The sequence below is a fragment of the Stylophora pistillata genome, chromosome 8 (genome assembly GCF_964205215.1).
Source record: "Stylophora pistillata chromosome 8, jaStyPist1.2, whole genome shotgun sequence".
NCBI lineage: Eukaryota > Metazoa > Cnidaria > Anthozoa > Scleractinia > Pocilloporidae > Stylophora > Stylophora pistillata.
In genome coordinates this window covers 2708279-2726477 of record NC_142526.1, presented here as the reverse complement: position 1 = coordinate 2726477, position 18199 = coordinate 2708279, and the positions used below count along the sequence as shown (strand labels likewise).

The window sequence follows — 18199 nt, the reverse complement described above, 5'->3', positions numbered from 1 at the left end:
TCAGAGCCAATAAAAACGTTTCCTTGCCATTTCGTGACATCACCACCTCTTACAGCTGTCTCGGTCTCGGCAAAAGCTCAATTCCACTGTGCCATCGCAGCGACACGACAACTACTCATTGCTTTTGAGGTATTAAGTCCAAAATGTTTGCCTTGCTTCTTTTCGGTGAGTTTTATAACGTATGCACACAAATTATCGCTGAATGTTGACTGGAATTTTCATTTGTACTTTGCATCATATTTATCGCTGAATGTTGACTGGAATTTTCATTTGTACTTTGCTCGTGCACGCTCACACGCGCTATTTATAGGGACTTTAAACAAACCACGACTGTGACTGCAACGAGGACGTGGGAAAACAAATCTAATTGGCAAAACAATAATTCAGCACATGCATTTTAAAATGTTGTAAATTTCTTAGCCGTCCTTTGCAAGAAAACAACGTGAAATAACCAAAAATTGCGCCGTCTGCGAACCGAAACCGCGACAGCAAATTATTTTAATTATTTTAACTAGGTTTGTGCGTTATGTTGAGGTTGAGGTGTGGTGCCGTATAAGACGGTAAACACATGCAGCCATTTTCGAAATTCTAGTTAAGAGTAGCAATTCCTTTTTAAATCGATGTCTTCTTTAGCGTTGCCGTCCTGACATCTTAAGGTCCTTATCAATTAAACTTTGTTTAAATTCTTAAATTACGGTTTAGATCATCGTTCGTTTGTGTTAATCTCTGCCTGAAACAAATCCCCTCCCATTAAACTTGAAATAAAATGCATTTCTTTTCAAAGCATGTTCAAATTCTTATAGTTTATCTCGCCAATCAGACAGTTCGAACATCTGTTTGCAACGACCAAAACCGAAAGCGGAAATATGCAGATTTCTGTCTAATTTAATTTAATTTAATTTAATTTAATTAATTTAATTTAATTTAATTTATTTAATTTAATTTAATTTAATTTAATTTAGTCCATTTTCACTGCATTAATTTTGCAGTGGGGAAGGACTAGAAAGGAACATAGGAACCATTCGTGCTAGTCCACCCTCCCACCCATCCCACCCCAGGGGAGGACATCCATCACACAGTAATCTCGTGTGTGGGAAATTAACGTCTCCTACCCCAACCCTGCAGGAGACGGGACCTCCATTTATTCGTCCCTATCCGAGAAGACTAGAATATCTAACCATTTCTTGATGTTATAGAAAGGCAGCAAATTCTTCTCAATTATTTTAAGACCCTGAGTGTTGGTCCGGCCGGGGCTCGAACCCTCGACCTCCCGCACAACAGTCCAGCGCTCTATCCTATTGAGCTAACCGGGAGGCGGTCTAGTCACGCAAATTCCGCGAAACAGGACTAAAAGTACTTAAAAGCAAGAAGAGTGTTACCTAAAACAGAGCTAGTCCTAATGGCGAAGGTTCTAGCTTATCGCTTAAGGTTTCATGCTTAGCATCATGATTCACAATTTTGCATTTCTATTGTTCAAAATCCACGGGCTTAAAGTGTCCCTTTCTTGACCACTAGGTATTTGAACAACCATGTAATATAGGTGTCAAGTTTCATGATGTTGCAATACTGGCCCATAATGTTGCAATTCTGGCCCATAATGGTTTGCATGATACGTTTTCTATTGTCCGCTCGCACAGACAGCTGGTAAATTATGATCTTAAATGAGAAACAAATAGTTTCATTCAATTTTTACGTATAAATTTATTTACCATTATTCACTTTTCATAATTTTTAGGCGCTTTTTTAACCACTGCCCAAGGGTCATCTTTCAGGATGATCGAGTTAGAGGATGGGCTGCCGCTTGCCCCAATCCCCATTCCAGTAGAAGTACAGTTTATCACACAGAATGACCAGCAATTTCCTGGCAAGAAGAACGTCTCCTACCATGCGGCTCTCTGTGGAGGATGCAGTTTTGACGGCTTAAATGCTCGCTTTGCAGTAAACTTGGCAAACAATCCTTGGGACAAGGATTCGGGAGATTACATCACCGTTTATGTGAGAGCATCGGATCCAACTGGCCAGGTTATTGCCACAAATCTAATAAATGAGGATACAGCTGTGCCTGACTTCAACTTCACATATTCAGCTAAGTATGTACAACCCCTCACGTAACTACCTGTGCCGTGTGTGTGTGTATGTGTGTGTGCGTGTGATGGATGGATGGATGTATGGAGAGATAGTTAAATAAACTGATTGAATAGTTTGTTAATAAAATGTTTTCAAAACTGAAGCTAATCTTCAAACATGAGTTTAGAAATCCATTTCGCTTTTGTTTGACCATTGATTTTTGATAGCTCAATTGAAAAGGGTACAAATAGGAATTTCCAACCCTCTTCACTTGACTGGTTGTACATCTTTTGATACATGTAGACCAAGCTATGTGGAATGTGTTCCAATTCAGAAACCAACTTTCATGAATGACTAATGTAAGCAGATAAACAAATCTTTTACCTTCCTTAACCTTTTGTTTTCTTCCCGTTCTTGGAAATCATTTGAAGAGCTCTGAAGTTTTCCTTTCCTTGCTTTGTTTTTGTTTTTTCAGGTACAAAGATTTGTTTTTTGACGTCGTTACAGGCCCTGCTCCTGCCTTTACGTTCACCCTCTCTCTGACATTTGATTACAAAGACAGAGTGTATCTCCCTCTTCCCTGCGTTCCCCGTTGGCAAATGACTGATGAAGAATATGCTGTAGCGAAGAATTACAGGAGGAAAGGTGTAGAAAGCGGTGAGTAGATTTTGCACCATAATTTTATTTCATTGAGAACTTCCTTATCATTAAATAGTGCCCCCACTGAGCCTACGATAACCTGTTGCTATTTTGAATGCTAGAGAGAGCCCTGAGAATTAGCTGAGTTGCATAAGACTTACGAAGTACAAGTACCTCAAGCTCCTAATGCGAATTAAAGAATGCGCATGCTACAAAGCCTCATTAGAGATAGCCGTTTTAACTTTTATAAGTGCAATGGCCAGGCTTTTCGAAACGATTTAAAAACGCAAATTTTTTTTCCCGGCGCAAGATTATATGCCTAAAGAAAGTTTTAAGTCATTTCTTATTTTTATCATCCCTTAGCCGGTAACCTGGTCCCAATTTTCATAAGCTCCTCCATTCAAAGCGTCCAAACAAGACGGCACAAGTTGTACACTCTTGACTATTGTTTTGGTCCCGAACACCACTACAACATCACCATCACAGTCATCGCAAACGATCAGCAATCAGGCTTTGCCACATACGCCTGTAAGAAGACGTACAAAAAAGGAAACTGCGACGTTGAAACCCCTTTCAGCGACATATCTGGCGGAGCAGTAAATGTTGTACCCGTGGGACTGGATGGACCGCAGGATTATGGACCGGTACTCGTTCGTGTGCGCGGTGATGGGCGATATGACCTGAACAACAATTTTACTCTCGCTTCATCGTATCCTCGCTGATGACAAGATGAGCTAAACCGTCTTAAAACTTTTGTTAATTTGTAATCAGTTTTTCGTTTTCTTTTCTTTCCCTCCCTTTTTTTGTTTTCTATTTTTTTTTTGTCAGTTTGCTCTGTTTTCGCTTTGATCTCGTTTTAACTGATTTACTGATTAAACATTTTTTCAGTTGTTATTTGAAATATTTCACTTTTAGTAACGCTTTTGAAATAAAGCGAAAAAGGCTAAGAAAAGAATGGTCTTTTGTCTTAAAATGATTAGTGTTCCCCTTGGGGCCAGGTTACCTTCCTTAGCTTTTTCTTTCTCTGGTGCATTCCCTTCGTTGTTCATTTTGCACTCTGTTTGCCTTTTCGTGCGTGCAATAATCAATAAATTACAGGCGTTTCATCTTTGAGACGTTTCTTTGGAGCCTACAAAAGTGTTGAGGGGTTTTACCACTCGCTTGGCAAATTAACAAGAGGTACTGAGACTCTGTAATTTTCTTCTTTATTCTCTCTCTTGTTCCACTGCTTATTTCTACTACTTATTCCTACTACTTATTTCTACTACTTTCAGCAAGGAGTGCTCCAGTATTAAATACAAAAATCACAGACATGTTTGGGTTAGCTAACCGTGGGAACTTCCAAAACAGGATGTTCAGTGTGGGTAAAACTCAAGGTCAGTTTTACCAACTCAAACATGACCACCTAGCAAACTAGTTATCTTCAACCATAACAAGGGATTAAAATGTCTAGCACGGTAAGTGCTGAGCCAAGTTCAAGCACACACTAAAAATAAATCATCAAAACTATAGATTCATCAAAATAGCACGTAGGGGCGAAAAGGCGAGACTTAATAAAACAAAAGCTAAACCTAAAAATGCTTGAAATATCGAGCCTTGAAAACGCTCTACAACAAAAGTTCAAAATGTGTTGATGTTTCCCTTTTTTTTAATCATTTCTTTTATTTTCTTTGTCTTTCTTTCTTTCTTTTTTTTTTTTTTTTTTTTTTTTTTGTTTTTGCTGAAGGCATCCTTTTGCACGTATTTTCCCCGTCATGCATTTTTAGAGAAGGGAGAGCAGGTGACTGCGCATGCTGAGTGACCGTTTTTCGCGTTTTTCTGGTGTAGAGAGGCAAGCACTCTCTCCGCGCGTAGGGTTAGTGATGTACGACTCTCATGCCCGTAGTTGACCCTCCGCTCACTCTGTGTGATCCCCACCCATCTGCAAAACTTTGGATGCGTTCTTTCTTAGCAAAATCTAGCAGCGGCTTGCTAGCAGTTCCTGAGAAAATAATATAAACAAACAAAACAACAAAACGAAGGACAAAAACTTGTTAACATTCTTTTGAAAATCTCGCCTCGTCATAGATCGTAATGCAAATTTACAGCTATGCGAGTTTGCACGGGCAGATCTTTAATGGGTACATTTAAGTACCTTAATCTGGCAAGTATTAACCAATTGACTTTGGTCTCATTTTTAACTCGTGGGTATGCGATAGCGTAGAAACGTGTTACATACCAAGGGGCAGCGAGAATCACGAAGGAGTTTGTGATTGACATAGCAAACTGTTGACATGGAAATTCCTACGGAAACATGTACCCATGACTTAAAAATAAGATAACAGCCGGCTGCCGGAACTTTTAACACACTTTCCAGCGATTTTTTCACCACTGAACCAGAATTTTATCGAAAATATTACGCTTATTAATAGTCCAACTGAAGTAAAAGTCGCTGTCATGATATGATGAACACTACCTTTCAGACAATAAAGCAAGAAATGTTTTAAAAAGCTTTCGGGAGACGTAAAGCGTGCTACAGGGTATTTTTGTTTACAGTATTCAGCGTTCTACGTTCAAGTGTGAAGTATGCAAGTTTGTGTACACACCGTAACATTACCGTGTTTATGTTTCTGTACGTATACATTACCTTTATTCAAGATTTATGTTCCGTCAAATCCCTTTTAATGTCGTTTACAAAGTCTTCCCACTCGTTAAGATAGGTTAGTTTCGAGTTGTTTTTGCGAGAGTCTGGTAACTAGTTTTAGCACCAAGTCGAGGCTGAGGGGAATACAAGAGCAGACTACTTGAGGTTTTTTAGAATGCTGCGGAAATAAAATTTCCAAAATTGAAGAGTTATTCAATTCCAAGATAACATTGCCAGAAGGAAAATTACTTCCCCATTCACTTTCGCTTAAGGATTGGACCCATGACTTCACTGGTATTCCAGACTTCAGGTTTACTGAAGACTGTGCGTACAAAAGTCTTGAGGGTTTTCGCTTAACTTGTAGACGGTCATGTGGAGAATTTGAATTACCACGATTTAAGCGATGACGAGACAGATCAGCAGAATGGATACTGCAATTTCCAGTTCAGCCATTAGACAGGCCAACGTCGGAAATCCCGTGTAGAATTTCACGGATTCGTCATTTTTCAGTACATCATCCAGAAGTTTTCGTTTCAATGCTGGCTTGTTATTGAGTTCGTTTCGAATTGTTTTGTTATCCGACACACTTTTTATCATATCGTTGATCTGTTTGTGGTCAATGTCTGTTTGACAAGAAACAGATACACATTCCTTTTCTTTGAATGCATTTACTCTATTAAGTTTGTTTTGTAATTGCGTGACATTGCGTTACAGTTGGGCTACGATTTTGCCTTTTGATCAATTTCACTTAGCTGTCTTAGTTGAGGTTCGTTTTCCTTGTCGTCGTCGATCGAGCTGTTAGTTGTGCGTGCCATTGACGTTACGGGATCGATCTGAAAGTTTTTAATATTCTGTTTCTATTTTCGTATAGCTTGCCTCGTATCTTCCTAGCCATTGGTTACTTATATTTTGTACACGTTCTTTAGCGATGTCGCGGCCTCGTGGTAATTTTCTAGGAAATCTAAGTATTATTTTATTGTGATTTCGAGGCAAGCTCATCAGGTACATTTTGGTAGTTCGTTTATTATCGCGTTTATATTGTGTAGCTTAGGTTTCTCTTAGTTATTTTCATTGTATTTCGTTTCTTAGTAGCCACGCGTGTTCTTACACTAGTTGGTCGGGGGACCGACTATATAGCCTGCGTAGCGGCTCTCTGGAGCCTGGCGCGAGAAGGGAAAATGAGGGCATGCGGACAAGGCCGTTGTTGTTGACCATCCGCCCCCAACTAAATTTCAAAAACACGCCTCACAAAATGAACCAATCAGCAATTACCGGAAGTAAAATGCACATCGTTTGCACCAAATTTCCTAAAATTTGCAAGCATAAAACATTCATCTACAAAATTCCTTCCACTATTGGTAGGACAGTGTGATAAAAGGCAGTGATCGATGGACAAGATATTTTGTTTACCTTAATAGTATGTATGCAAATATAAGCCTCTCTCAAAGGCAAATAATTCCATAGTAGGAATTCATTCAAAAAGATATACCTTGTATAGAACGAAAATTTGCGAATAAACAACTCACCTTCGACTAGTCCACGCTTCAATAGTGTGTGATTCATCGATCACAACTGCCGCCATGTTGTCGTGAAACTGCCCTTCTTTCCGCAAAACTTCAAGAAACTCCTTCTCTAGAGCACACTCTGGCGATGAATAGACGATCTGATATGATCCTTGCTTTATGTCTTCTAAAGAAAGCTGCGAGCGTATCGTCCAATGAAATTCTACGTACGCATTTGAACGGGGATAGGCAACAACAACGGCCTTGTCCGCAGGCCCTCATTTTCCCTTCTCGCGCCAGGCTCCAGAGGGCCGCTACACAAAGCTCAGTCACGTGCAATGGGGAATACCGCAGACACGTAATAACGGCGCAACCTTCTTTCCACGATGTCGAAGATGGTGGTTATGTCGACTATGTTAACAAATTAAATGGTGTCATGTTTTCTACGCTCGAACTTACAGACCCACACACCACCGTTCGCGGTAGATCCACTTTAAAAGATAGCGTTTGTAATGAGCGTATATTTCGAAACAGGTCGTTCCGCGAATTCAAAATAGCAAAAGAATCAGATGATTTAGCAAAGGTCTCCCTCGAATCAAACCTGAGAAATCAATTGAGTTAAATATGGACAGAGTGACAGAAGAACATTTGCTGATAAAACCAAGGTGCCTCGTGATCAAACTCTAGGAAACGAAAACAAAGATGCCATGCTGGACTTTCATCAGAGTGAGGATAAACGCATTTGTTATACTTATGTGAGCTTTATCGTAATAAGCTTACATTTGTTGCTTTTGCTTAAACAGAGTACATTATCAGCTGTTATTTTTCTATTTGTTCCCGATCAGTTTTGTTGCTTTTGTGCGTATATTACATCCGCATATTGTTTCGCAGGAATGTCTGTTTGGTACCAAACAACGTGGTGTTGGATATGATGATTTATTATCCAACTACACTTCGTAGAGTACAAATAACGCCATAGACGAGTAAAAATATCACGCGGTACTTGTACTCTAGAGTAACGGTTAAACAGGTTTTCTCGCACGCGCAAGCAAAGAATTGGATTGTTGTTACGAAAAAAAAAATTGGCGGACAATTTGAATTATATTTCCGGCGACGACGAGTAAGAATGGCTGGCAAATGTAAATCCAAGTTTGTTAGATGAATTAAACGAAGAAAAACAGCCAGACGACCAGGAAATTTCTTCATTTATTGAAGAAAATAGAAACAGCAAAACGACAACGCGCCAATAGGCCATTTTACAGTTGTGTACTTAGTTGCCAAGCCTTTGATTCAGAGTGAGGCTGAAGTTGACCTTGTTGTGATAGAGACCTTTATCTACTTAGCATGTATTCAAATTAAGTAGGAGCGACTGCAGAATACCCTGCCACTCATTTACATGTTATTGAATGAGGTATTCAACTTTCACTTACCAGAGAGCCGTCTCTCCCCAAGGAAAATGACTTCTGCGGAAAATCGTAAACGCAAGATGTTAGAATTGAAAAATAGCGCGCCGGACGAAAAAACTACTCAATTACCTGCAACTACACTAAACAAATTGTGACGGAAGATATCGAGAAGCAAGAAAGGAAACTAAAACTGACTGAAAATGAAAGTCCAACACTAACCATTATCGTTCTTCTCCATGACCAACCTCATGGAAGCGTGAGAAAGTGCGCCTGCGCCTCCTAGTATCTCCGGAATTGCGGTAACTTTGGCCAAAGGGCGGGAAAAACCCCGCCAATCACGAATGATAATTTTCACATTTAAAAATAATAATAATAATAATAATAATAATAATAATAAAATTTAAAAAATTAATAAAATAAAATAAAATTACAAAAAAAAATGACATTAAATAAAATCCCGTTACGCGGTTTCTCGTTACGTCGTTACGCCATTACTCGTTACGCCATTGTGCGTTTTACTAACAACCCGTTGTGTGTACAAAAAAAGTGATGTTGCAAAAGAAATAACATAATTATGCAAAAGAATTCAGGTCTCGTCATGCGATGTTTGGTAATCGTTGTAAGATTAACTATGGTGATCGAGTGCCATGTGCGAAGACGATTCCATCGTGATCCTACTCTAACAATCAAGGCACCATATAGTCAGTGATATTATGTACTTTGGTGAAAATACTGGAAAACAATGCATGTGTTGCTATGAGTTGGACTGCTTTGATTTATCATAAGATAAAAGGAATACATACCAGTTGTGACCTGGTACAAATTTTGGAGAGGGTAATCAATTGCATTCAATACTGTCACAATGTACAGGGCAGATGTATTTAATGCAAACAGAATCACCGTCGATGATTGCTTTGTCTGAGAAAAATTACCAGCTTACTTATAGTGAAAGGTACACTGGTAATCTACATCATTGGGATTTAATAATTGAGGGATATCAGTAAAGTATGTCTATAGACAGGGCTTTTGAATCACTCTTGTCACAAAATTACTCTTTCCAATTATAGTTAATGGGAAAGGTGTGGAAACCGTAATGTCTGCAAAACTCCTTGGATTCACCATAAGTGATGACCTGTCATGGAAAGAGCATGTTAGTGAGGTTATAAACAAGGCCTCTAAACGTTTGTATTGTTTGGTGCAGCTTAAGAGGGCGAGACTCCCGACAAGTGAATTAGTCTTATTCTATTGCACTTCCATTCGATCTGTACTTAGTTATACGGTACCGGCTTTCTATTACTCGCTGCCATTGTATCTCAAGACGGAACTGGAGCGTGTCCAGAAAAGGACGCTGGCCATTATTTTCCCGGGGATAGACTACAGCGATGCTTTAGTCAGTACTAAACTACCAAGCATTGAACGTTACAATGAAAATATTTGTAAGAAGACCTTTAATTCTATTTTAAATGATAAGAGTAACCGGTTAAGAAATCTTTTACCCTCAGCCCATAAGTCGTCTTACCATCTAAGACGATGCAGGCGTTTTGAAACACCAAGGTGGAAAACAAATAGGTTCAGGGACACATTTTTAATGAAATCTTGTATTGAGCATGATATTATATAAATATAGCTTTATCAATAGGTTTCATCATTTTACAGTATTCAATTTCACTTTTAAGCTTATTATTATTCTTACATTAGTCATACTATTAGATATTCTGTTACAATTTTTGTAAATACGCAATTCAGCCCCTTAGAGGGCTGCCATGTATGTATTTATTTGTGAGATAAACCTTCTGAAATAAACCTTCTCTGACACTCCCTCAGTGACAATTATGAACTCAGAGGAGTGCAGATTAGTACTTATGAAAAAATTGGCGAGAACAGTTTGAGAGAAGAACGTATCTGCTCTTGTAAACAATGCTCTTCAGTAGGGCTTTATGCATGTGTTAGTCAGTAGCAAAGGCTTGTAGTTATTGGAATTCCAGAACTTTATGTTGCATAGCTGACCAAGGAATTAAATTCTATCGTAACATGGGCATCAACAGGCTTCTAAAAAGGGCAGATTTATACACGAGTTGAGATATCAGTTCAACTTAAAGCTTAAAGCCTGTAACCCGACTTACGATCTTAGATCGTCCTGTTCCTCTCAATTTAATGATTTCGGTTTACGAGACAATATATTCCCCTCAGTCTCGACTTGGTGCTGTAAAAAGTTACCAGACTTTCCCGCACATACGATTCGAAACTTGCCTTAGTCGGTGCTTGACAGTACGGATTTTCCATGACCGTGAATGAAGAAGCGCGACAGTTTGTCTAGACGAAGTTGCATGTTTCATGCTTGAACAAACATCGAAAACTTGAGCCGTTCATTACGCTTTGTTAGAAAGGGAATTGCCACAACGAAACATATTGATTAAAATAAAGAATTTGATGCTGAAATCACGGCAATTTAATCATGTTGAGCGTTGAAGACATGTACTGATTGCTCATTTATTGTTGACAGCCGAAAAAAAAAAAAGCCTTCACAAAAGCCTTCAAATTTTCGCTAAAAGCTGATAAATTATTTTGAACCCTGGTGAGCAATACATAGTTTTATTTCAAGGCAGCTGCTTTGATCAAATGTTGTTTCTGGAGTGTATTTATTATGCATGTACCTATCTTAATTGAGCACTTTGTACTTAGTTTAGTAAATGTACTACCCTCAGTGATCCTACTGTACTGGAAATACCTGCATGCTTTAAATTACTATAAGTCAGTAAACTCTTATACTTCTGTATGTTTAACGTGTTTGTTATTAAAGTTCAGTTAGCCTTTGGTAACAGAGTAACAGTCTCTTTGTGTCTGAATGACGACACTACAGTTTCCCTATTTTTGGATGGAAAGGCTACTTACTCCGTACAAGAATTTCGTTTCGAGCTTATTTTTGCAAGAAATTCTTTTTCAGAACTCACCCAGCCTCCCTCTAGAACGAAACGTGGTCGTTCGATCATACTCAGATTTAAAATTTGATGTTCACAGAGAAGCCAGCTGCCCACACCCATGCACCACCCTAGGGGAGCAGTTTTTATCACATACTCAAGTACTGTAATTTCTATACTCGCAATGCTATGGTTTTTTTAACACCTTAGTTTACTGATAGCAGCTTTACACGTATATATCTCTTTGATACTTTATCCACGAGTTCAAGCGATCGTTTCTCCACCCTTGAGCACCCACAGTGATTAATATGTATATGTGCACCATCCTTCGCAGTAAAGCACCATTTAAGCAGTAGTAAAAATCAGACCTGAAAAAAATTCAGGCCTGTACGGGATTCGAACCACTGACCTCTGCGATACTAGTGCAGCGCTCTACCAATTGAGCTAACAAGCCAGCTGGGAGCAGGCCATCAAATTAATTCGACATAAACCCGTAGATGATAAATCAAACAACAAACATATGAAATACATATATATGATCGTATATAGGATCATATATAGATATGATATATACATATATAGGATCGTGCACATATACGCTCCCAGTTGGCTTGTTAGCTCAATTGGTAGAGCATTGCACTAGTATCGCAGAGGTCAGTGGTTCGAATCCCGTACAGGCCTGAATTTTTTTTTTTTTTTTCAGGTCTGATTTTCACTATTGCTTAAACAGTGCTTTACTGCGAAGGATCGTGCACATATACGTTTCATAACCGCATTTCATATATATGTATTTCATATGTTTGTTGTTTGATTTATCATCTACGGGTTTATGTCGAATTAATTTGATGGCCTGCACCCAGTTGGCTTGTTAGCTCAATTGGTAGAGCGCTGCACTAGTATCGCAGAGGTCAGTGGTTCGAATCCCGTACAAGCCTAAATTTTTTTCAGGTCTGATTTTCACTATTGCTTAAAGTGCACCTAAACCCAAAAAAAAATTTTTTGGGTTGACGAAGTAAGCTTATTTTTTGGAGTATTTCTGCGCAAAAATTTTTTTTATTTGCTCAAATCTTCAATTTTCTATGCCCAGTCAAAATACGGAAAATCGGCCGCCATCTTGCCCCACGACCGAGTTTAAAGAGGAATGGCTCTAGTGGGTAATGTGACGTCAAATCGAGAACACGAAAGTCTGCATTTCACACATTTTCACTTGTTTGGGAAGGTTGTAGTCGATAATTGTCCGAAAATATGCCGACTAAGTGTGTTGTAGAAGGATGTAGCAACGTGCGAAATTTGCAAGAGGGTATCGCGCTTCATACATTCTTCATACAACACACCTAGTCGGCATATTTCGGACAATATCGACGACAATCTTCCCAAACAAGTGAAAATGTGTGAGATGCAGACTTTCGTGTTCTCGATTTGACGTCACATTACCCGCTAGAGCCATTCTTCTTTAAACTCGGTCGTGGGGCAAGATGGCGGCCGATTTTCCGTATTTTGACTGAGCATAGAAAATTAAAGATTTGAGCAAATTAAAAAATTTTTGCACAGAAATACTCCAAAAAATAAGCTTATTTCGTTAAGCGAAAAAAAAATTTTGGGTTTAGGTGCACTTTAAATAGTGCTTTACTGCGAAGGATCGTGCACATATACGTTTCATAACCGCAGTTCATATATATGTATTTCATATGTTTGTTGAGTGATTAATATGTAGCTTCTCACTATTATTTCCACAAATTATCCAACAAACCGGGAATGAGATTATTCAAACTGATCAGGTAGAAGTAATTTTTTTGATCTAACATTACATTCTTGTAACTATTTTACAAGGAAATGTGTAGTAGTTAGAGGGGAGAATTAACAAACCGATCTCGAAATATTTTTCAGAGAAATAGTAGGTTTCATTTTTATATCAATTCTAACTGTGTAAACATATGAGATTTAGATTGCGGTGCTTCAAAAAGGAGAAAATTAATAAGCAGGTGAATCAACAAAACATGGATAGATTACATGATAGATTCCAAAAGGTGACAAAAGCTGGGCAGTTGGGGCTTTAAAAGGAAGACACCTAGAGTTATACAATATACACATAGCCCTATAAACAATATTATGAAAATGGTGAAAATTTCGTCAATTTTCATAGCATATTGAGTGCATTGCAATAACATGATTTTTCCCATTTATCTATGACAACTTTGTGGTATTGGATTAAAAGGTTTCAATTTCAGACTGAATGTATAATTAAAGAAACACAAATGCTGAATTGTACATGCTGATATCATTCAATGTATCAATCCATGCACAAGAGGAGAGACTCCAAAATTTTCATGCTGCTGTAAAGTTCAAGTTACAAAATTTAAACCAATGCAAAAAAATATATAGATAATTATATCATTCTGCATTGTATATCTATTCTAATTCCTTGACAGTTTAATGCAAAAAAATCTCAATGCAGAGAGAAATTATAACATATTGTTCAATTTTGTCAAAGGTTCAAATGTTTGATTTCCTATATGCTGATACAAAAACCAAATAAAAATGAAATTCAAGCCTATGATTTATTTGCACGGAAACATTAATAATTGCATTCCAAAAAATAATTAAGCAGAGTGCGCAGTGTAAGTAACTGGTCCCTTTGATAATTCAAGGCCTGTATTTTTCCTGTCAATCAGAGAGAATCTGTCCAATTGCATAGACACAATCATTTCCATGTTGTAGTAATCTAGACAGTTTTCTCAAATGGTTGTTCTTTAACAGCTGTTTTAAGTCACACTTAAAGATTTCTTCAATTCTCTCCATGATAAATTGCAATCGGCTCATGTGTTTCTTTACACATTTAGATGTAGATTTTGACAAAATGGCCATTTTTGCTGCACCTTCAAGAGTCAAATGGGAATAAAACTTGAATTCAGCCGCACTCCTCAGTACATTTTTGTAGCCACCCTGCAGAATCTTTTCCACCACTCCATCAAATGAGAAGACAGGTGAGCTATTAAGACTTTCATGGGATTTTACAATCTTCTCAAAATTCCGCAGCCGCTGTCTTTGATGGAACATAACCTTGCTCGATTGTCCCATTTTGTTGCTAAGATATATAGAAAAGTATTCTTCAAAATGAGTGCTGCTTGAGCTGACAAGATCTAAATCCACTTCCTTTGACTGCACTTTTTGTTTACATTCTTCCTGATGTTTGCTCATGGGAGTAAGACATTCCCAGCAGAAAGCTGTCTGGCACATGATACAGAACATAAAACTACAGCCAAGGTGCTTTTCAATAGGATAGCGACAGTTGGGACAATTTCGCACCATGACTGAAGTTATGCAATCCTCTCCCTTCTGCTTGATTTCTGCATGAATTTGCTTGGTAATTTCCTGGAATTTCTCTTCACCTGAACATGAAGCTGGCCAGTGAGCCTTTTTACCACACTGGAAACACCAAAGCCCTCCACAAGAACATGCTACAGACACTGGGTTGCTTCTACTGGCCATGGCACCAGATGCAGACACCTTTAACACTTTAGCACACTTGCTGGAGGGACACCACCTCAATTCTGAACTGGACTCTATGACTTTGTCAATTTTCTGTGACTGGAACTTGTCATACCAGTTAGGCACCAGAGTCAAAATAGTGGCCTTGTCAACACAGACGTTACACTTATGTCCAGGACATTGTAGGTCTGTGTTCCCCAAGCTAATTTGTGTCTTCAGGTGGACTTCCCAGCATTCATCGCAGAAGGTATGTAGGCAGTGTTTCAGAGCAGTAAATGGAGTCAAAAGTTGATTCTCTGCAGGGAAAGAAGTATAACTTTGATTTACATACAAAAAACATATGATCATGAGGATTACTGTAATTTTTGCACTGTATTGAAAATTTGAAAATAGAGTGAATTTCTCATAAGAAGTGATAAATTATGAAACTATATAGAAGTAACCACATCTCTCTAACAAATACCACAAATGGGATAGCAAAACATGGTGCTTAAAAAAATTCAGCTTTATCATTCTACAGCCAATGACTTGATCCCAATTTTTAAACGCTACAGCCTTAAACTGATGCAATAATTTTTTTAAACAGATGCAAATTTTTTTAAAACCAGTTAGCAAACAGCTTAAAAACATTTCGCTTCAGTGTTAAACAAGTGCAATCTTTTTGAATGGATAAGTAAACTGTTTTCCCATAGAGGGTTACATATGTTATGTAAAGTCAATTTTCCCCTTTACTTAACCTTAATATTTGATTCTCCCCTCTGGCTGCTACACATTCCCATGAAAATTATTTTCAAGAACTTGATGTTAGATCAAGATAAAGTTTGAGTATTCTCATTACCTGTTTACTGAGTAATTTTTTTTAGATCATGGAGAGAAGTTACATGTTAATCACTTCTAGGAGTGAAAAGGTTGATACTTTTCACATCAGTTTTCACCTTTATTAATGAACTCTTTTTTATATTTTGAATACGATTATATGTGTTAAGTATATGACATAAAAAAATCCAATGGTTTGAAATACTCACCAAATTCCTTGTAGCATATACCACAAAACTTTTCAAGTGGTTCTGCAATTCCTTCATCATCCGTATCAGTTCTTATAACAACATCCATGCTGAGCAAATCAATTTTCTTGATTTTTGCTCTCAGTTCAGATTTTATTTCCACCCGAGTTAAGACCTCTGATTTCCATCCAAACATAGAACCAAGCACATCAATAGAATTCCATATTTTTGTGTGGCTGTGGGAGTCTTGCATAGGGGGTAGGAAAGACTGGTAGCAACATTGCAAGTAATGAGTTGCACAGCTAACTGCATCGCACACTCTCCAAAAGTCTTTCTTCTCATTTTCCAATTCCACAAAGAAGTTTTTCATAGCATTGCAAAGATCACCAGAAAGGTCCTGAGTCTTTGTGGCATGCAAACTAACTGCAACTGTTCTGCAGTTCATTTCACGATTCAGCTGGTCGGTCATTTCAAACAGTATGCAGCAAAATTCATTTGTAAAGCTTCCACCGGGAGAAAGAAGGGGAATTAGGTCAATTGTGAACTTCCTTGGCAAGCTGTTTCCTTCCAAGTACATGCCATTCCAATCTTCGGTAAGCTTTTCAGGCTTCAAGTCATCAAGCAATAACTGTAAAGGAGCTGTTAGCTTCTTCTCTGATGGAGGAATCATTGAAGGTGCAGAAGCAGATGGGGCAGTGGTAGGATTCTGAGAGGTGTTCATGCTTGGTTCAGGGTCAATGAAGACGAAACTTTTCTTTCCATACTTAAAACACTGACTCAATGATCCATCTTTATGTCTCAAATTTGGTTTCTGTCGTGTTTTCTTCGGTGGGTGTCTGGAAAGCTCATCAATGTAAGAGCCAATATCAAACCCTGTACTATAGGGAGAGGATGTCTCTCTTGGGGTCTTAAAGCTACTAAACCACTTTGCACCCATCACACTAATTTTACTCTCAGCGATTTTGGGTGTTGAGTATGCCTGACAACGTTTACCTTTGAGAACTTCTTTATTCCTGAGCTCTCTGTCGGAATAGAGACCCCAGCGGTAGCCCTTGTTTTTCACGCCCTTGTTCTTAAATCGAGACTTGCACGGATCTTTGAGAGAATACTGAAAAGACCAACGATAACTTGTGGCGTATCTTTCGCTGCATTCGGGGTATTCGTTCTTTGGATATCGATACGACAGCTCGTAACCAATTTCGGGCTCCAATTCGGTTGAGTCACTCTTCTTCAGTAAATCTTGCACGCGAGTGTATTTGCGTTTTCGAGGAGTATACACTATGTTCTCTCGGACTTTGTGGACAGCAATGCAATCTGCGTCGACCTCTTGTCGCATCCGGCGACGCACAATAGTAACACTGGGTCTAGACGAAGCATCGCTTGTGTCTTGACCACTGATTTCCTTGAACACTTCTGACAAGGTCCATCGCTTGCGCTTTTTCAAGGAGTACATAACGCTAGACATATGCACTCCACTTCCAGCTCGCAGATGCCGGTTGGACGAGAGTGTGAAATCACCAAGGCCATCCCCTATATCGTTCTCTTCGAGGAACTGTTCCATATCGTATTTGGACATGTTCTCCGTTCCTCTTGTAAACTTGAGTAAAACTTCCGGTTCGCGGCCAAGAAAATGAGAGAAAGGATTTCGGACAGTTCGCCCGGTTTTGACTCCATATTTCCCTTTCCCGTTCCAAACCATGATTTTTTTCTTGTTCACACTATGGATCGCGGAGAGGTCCTGATCGATCGCATAGTATTGTACATCTCCAAAACTACTTTTATAACCAACCTTGACCTCCATATTGGATTTCTTGTTGTGGTGCAATAAGCGTTTTAATTGGATGCCAAGGTTTGGATATTTTTAGCAGCAATTAAGCCAATCACAATAATTCTTCTAAAACTGCGCTAATTCGAAGCGTTACACATTAAGAGATGACGTTTATAAACAATTTTGCCCCCGCGAGAAGAAGAAACGGGGTGCTAATTTACGGCTAATCGTCAACATCTTTCCATTGTTGTCGCCACAAATAATAATTACTTCGGTTAAAATGTGTCAACTTTTTCACCTAACAGTTCAATGTTTTGACAGGTTTTCAGAAAAGAAACGCCTTTTCTCATCTTCTTGTTTTTACTTTAACGCAGCCGCCAAATCGCCAAATATTTTAGCGACAATCGCCAAATATTTTAGCCAGCCATTTGCTTTGTAAAATTAGTTGAAATGCATATCAACTGCCTCGTTGTGGGTAACAAATCACTTTATTTATTTATTTATTTATTTATTTATTTAACTTTATTTATACACAGGTAAAACATCAAGACTTTAAGTAAATTACTAATTAATTCTTATAACAATAAAATAAAAACAATAACAAAGTGTCTGCTTCCATGAATACCGCGTGATTAATTAACTTATTTATTATCAAAAAGGAAACCCCTGCAGCCGGATTTAAAACTTGCAAGAGTTTGTGCTTGCCGCAGATTGGAAAGTAAGTTTTTCACGCCACCGCACCACTATAGCTGAAACTTTTTTTTTTAGAAAATTAGTGCGGGG

The 18199-nt window shown here is 38.4% G+C and overlaps 2 protein-coding genes across 2 annotated transcripts; one reads left to right on the top strand and one right to left on the bottom strand.

Moving 5' to 3' along the window:
- Positions 1-14: 14 nt before the first annotated feature.
- Positions 15-3600, top strand: LOC111325847 (uncharacterized). Its single transcript, XM_022929763.2, has 4 exons — positions 15-165; positions 1736-2090; positions 2543-2724; positions 3070-3600. Exons 1-4 carry the CDS (start codon positions 144-146, stop codon positions 3426-3428), a joined length of 918 nt encoding a protein of 305 aa, XP_022785498.1. The 5' UTR covers positions 15-143; the 3' UTR covers positions 3429-3600.
- Positions 3601-12929: 9329 nt separating this feature from the next.
- On the bottom strand, positions 12930-17473 carry LOC111325840 (uncharacterized). The gene is made up of 2 exons (XM_022929754.2): positions 15670-17473; positions 12930-14940 (listed from the first exon to the last, which is right to left on the bottom strand). The coding sequence occupies exons 1-2, from the start codon at positions 17447-17449 to the stop codon at positions 13820-13822; spliced, it is 2901 nt and encodes a 966-aa protein (XP_022785489.1). The 5' UTR covers positions 17450-17473; the 3' UTR covers positions 12930-13819.
- Between the last annotated feature and the right edge of the window lie 726 nt (positions 17474-18199).